Source organism: Octodon degus, unplaced genomic scaffold (assembly GCF_000260255.1).
Source record: "Octodon degus isolate 3935 unplaced genomic scaffold, OctDeg1.0 scaffold00115, whole genome shotgun sequence".
In the NCBI taxonomy this organism is placed as follows: domain Eukaryota; kingdom Metazoa; phylum Chordata; class Mammalia; order Rodentia; family Octodontidae; genus Octodon; species Octodon degus.
In genome coordinates this window covers 1965879-1969872 of record NW_004524691.1, presented here as the reverse complement: position 1 = coordinate 1969872, position 3994 = coordinate 1965879, and the positions used below count along the sequence as shown (strand labels likewise).

The following is a 3994-nucleotide window of genomic DNA, read 5'->3' as shown; positions in this document are numbered from 1 at the left end:
AATTAGACAGTCATCCTTTTCACTTACCACTTTTTTCTTTAATCCTGGCTTTTCAACCCATGTTCATGTACTACACAAAAGAATGTTTCTAAACTATAAATATTCTGTCAATTATACTAAAAAATAAAGATAACGTGTCAGAGTAACTAAATGACAGGAAGATTGGGACAGAGAAAACTCAACAATGAATTCTTAAATTATTAAAGTATTCCTAAATTGAGTTTATATCCTTAGCTGTAAATTGAACTGCAATTTTTGCTCAGCAGCTAATGAAACACTATGAAGGTATAAGAGTAACACTGTATGACATAATACAAAAAAGACCCTGCAAAGGAACACAGGCACTAAATATGAAAAAATGTGTGAATCCCAGGAATTTTAATTTTTTAAAAACTGTACTAAAGCCTTTTTCCAGTATCAAGAATGTCTTAAACAGGAATCTAACAGAAAAGCATTAGAACAAATTTTAACTGTTTTTAACTTCAAAATTTCTGAACTTTGAATATATATCATGAATATTCAGAAAGTAAGGATCAATGAGCAACACTTCCAAATTTACATATAATCACTGATCCACTTTTACATCAACCATTTAGTGCAAGTGCTCTGTAGAATTTTCAGGAGAAAAAAATATATACTCTTCCCAGTTCCTATTATTTGCCTGAATAGAAAACTGTAACACTAGGGGCTGGGGAGATGGCTCAGTGAAATAAGCACTTCCCTGGCAAGCGCAAGTGCCTGAGTTCAATTCCCAGTTCTACAAAAAAACCAAAACAAACAAACAAAAAAAAACTCAGAAAACTGTAACACTACTGCTACAAATTTCTTTAAATAAACACGTACTAATTTATGTTTGCAAGCATTTTACAGCTTTAAATCTGCTTAAATCCATTAAGAACAGATTACTGTCATATCTTCTTCCCAGAAAGCCATAGGTACCTCCTCAACAGGACAGAGAAAGAACACTTCACATTTGGTAGAGGTCAAATACTGCTTATATTGGGTATAGCTGTTATAATGATGCATCTTTCCTTGCTGAGCTAGCAGCAGCTCCTGGTTGGCATCTGGACCAGCCAGGATGAAAAGATGACTTCTGCCATGCATCCTTTTCTAACATTATATTCTAAATTAAAATTTGATCCTAATTAATATCAAAGATTTTCTCAACTAGGTATGAAACAGCAAAATGGGGTGAAAGTGCGGAGAAAAATACAATAACCTTTTTAGCCAAACTACGTAACAGCTGCGGAATTTCTGTCTACTATTTTTATCATGCTTATATGGCGCTGGGCCCGTGGCACACATGTAATCCCAGCACTCTGGAGACTAATGTAGGAGGAGCACTGCGAAATTAAGGCCAGCCTAGGTTACAAAGTGAGTTCAAGATCAGCCTGAACTGCCAGCAAAACCATCTCAAACTAAACAAAATTATGCTTATCTAAATGTTATAAAAGATCTCAGAAACTGTTGGCCATGTAAACAAGCCTTGCAGTTCTTAAATCCTGTCCATAGCTGCTAGAAAAAATGGCATGGTTTGGCAAATAGCCAACTAAAATTGGCCATGGTCTTGATTGTCATAGTTCAAGTAGTGAATAAAAGATCTGTCTACAGAGTCTAAGAGGTTACTTTTTAACTCTTCACAAGATGATAAAAACATTTTTCTTTACCCATTTGTAGACATGTATCATGGATTTGTGACCTCAGAACTACTACTTTTTCCAGTCAAAAGAGAGACTAAAACTCTTCTCTTGAACTCTTATCTGCATTACATCAGACATGACAGAAGCAGTCTCTTCTGCTGGGGAAAGAACAGGAATTTTCTATGTGAGACTGTGGGAGCGGATAAAGGATGGGAAAACAAATCTTATTAATTAATAACCTTTCAGTGAGTAATACAGCATTGGTGTAGAACATGGTCTAAAAACATTTTGAGACCACTCAGACATGTGAGGTCATTCCTAGCTTCTTCCTGCCACGGCCAGAAATTCCAGGTACTTTGTTATCTTAAGGTAGTTTACATTTGTAGCCCCATAGCCTGGAAAAGTGGCTGGAAAAGCCCACCTGTATCTTTATCAGATATGTTCACCTCTCCCTCACCCTTTATCGAGAACATTACTTATAGGCAAACTCAAGTTCTCCAAAAGGTAGACAGAAAGTCACATCAATAATAAATGGTTTTTTTTTTTTAAAAAAAACAACCTAGCTCTTAGAAACTGGCAAGAAAATAAGAAGCCTATTACTTTTCTCAAACTCAACCACTCTGTATTTATCTTCACATAGAGAGGATAGCCATGAGTTTGTACATAAGAACAAGTGAAGCAAAGCCAAAACAGTATCAGTCTGAGTGAAAGCAAAGGTGCTTTGATTATCCATACAAATTTCAGTCCCTTTCAATTATCCCCAACTCAGCTCTTAGGCTGTTAATTTTTTTTTGTTGTTGTTAAGCAGAACTAAAGTATGATGTAGCTGCTCCAGTAACTTTCTTGACAGTACTGCATGTCAATAATGGAAATGGTCTGTGATCAATTTAAACTGCACACAGTACTTTAACAGAACAAGTTTATTACTCCCACTCAGTAGTTCCTGGGGGCTTTGATGTTAAGTCATACATAATTCGAGAAATACCAGGAATCTTCTTAATCTCAGCAACCATCTTTAATACCACCTATTAAAAAAAAAAAAAAAAAGTCAGTATCCACTGTATGTCCAACAGTCCTAATAGGCTTGTATTTGCAATTTAAAATTAAAATTGATTTGCACTATTATCTTCCCTACATATGGATAGTCTCCTATTAATGTCAACGAACCTGTTTCTCTCTGTAACAGACAGCATTGACTTAAAACAGTACTTATAAGTGGGGCCCTTAAACAGGTGCTGATGTACAAGCTATGCTGTTAGCAGCCCACAAGTATTTAAAAACACTTACAGCAACTTGACATTGCTACAGTGCCCAAGCATGTAGCTTTATGTGTTTAAGCCAATGCTTCATACATTATCTGTGGTATGCTGTCAACTACACAGGATGAGAGGACAGCCTGGTCATTTCATTAGGCAGAAATTTAGCAAATTTGAGCATTAAGGAAAGAGAACCACCAAAACACAGTTTCCAATCAAGCTATCTACCTAATATCCCAAGCTTCATACCAATGTATTGGAAGACTGGCCCAAATAATAAAAATGCATTTGTTGCAATTATGTAGTAGCTCCTTCAGAACACTATTGTGGATACAAGTAATGAAAAAATTGAACTGGAATTGGTAACAGAACTATTCATGGGTGCCCAGCCATAATGCCATCAAATTTCATCCTCGTTTCTACAAGACTCTTCCTTCAGTCCGAGAATTTTCTTCTCGGGAAAAATTACTTATAAGTTAGAGGTCAGCAGGGTTAGATAAAACTACAGATTACAGTTATTTACTTTCTGAGCAGTAATAAGACAACTAGAAGGTATATTAAATTTAAGGCCTTTTTCTGCTTGCTAAGTATATAAAATGGAGAGAGAATAAAATGAAAAAATAGTACACCTGTCTTATGAACAGAGAACTCTAGAAATATCAACTGTCACACCCTATCACTATATTATAAAATTTATAAGGTATTTGAAATATATATTAATAAAAAAGTATATAAATTACCTCTACAGGGATCTCATTACCAGGTGTTGCAGGTAAACCAGTCATGAAGTCACTAGTAATAAAGGTTCGAATAACCACAGATCTCTGGCACGAAGGCTGCTTTTGAAGTGGGTCCCGATCAAAATGTAATGGTGTCAAAATCACTGGCATCTGGCTAATTTTCCCAGCATAGCCTAGAAAAAGGAACATGTAAAAACCAATTACCAAACCAAAGAAAAGCACTCTAGCCCAATTCAAGTAGTACTCCCAGACAGTATCTAAAATACATGCATACCCCAGTTAAAACAGCCATCATGCACTGAATTCAAGTGTTTCCATAGCATTCTCTATAGACTGACTTTCTTTCTTTCTTTTTTTC

The 3994-nt window shown here is 35.6% G+C and overlaps 1 protein-coding gene across 1 annotated transcript in view; it reads right to left on the bottom strand.

The window, feature by feature from the left end:
* Positions 1 to 2548: 2548 nt before the first annotated feature.
* The window catches only part of Gmps (guanine monophosphate synthase), a 43406-nt gene continuing 41960 nt past the window's right edge, over positions 2549 to 3994 (bottom strand). Inside the window, exons 14-15 of the mRNA XM_004639861.1 lie at positions 3637 to 3809; positions 2549 to 2665 (exon numbers count right to left, since the gene is read on the bottom strand). Of these exons, the coding sequence (XP_004639918.1) occupies positions 2564 to 2665; positions 3637 to 3809 (275 nt within the window). The 3' untranslated portion in view covers positions 2549 to 2563. The remainder of the gene's footprint in view (positions 2666 to 3636; positions 3810 to 3994) is intronic.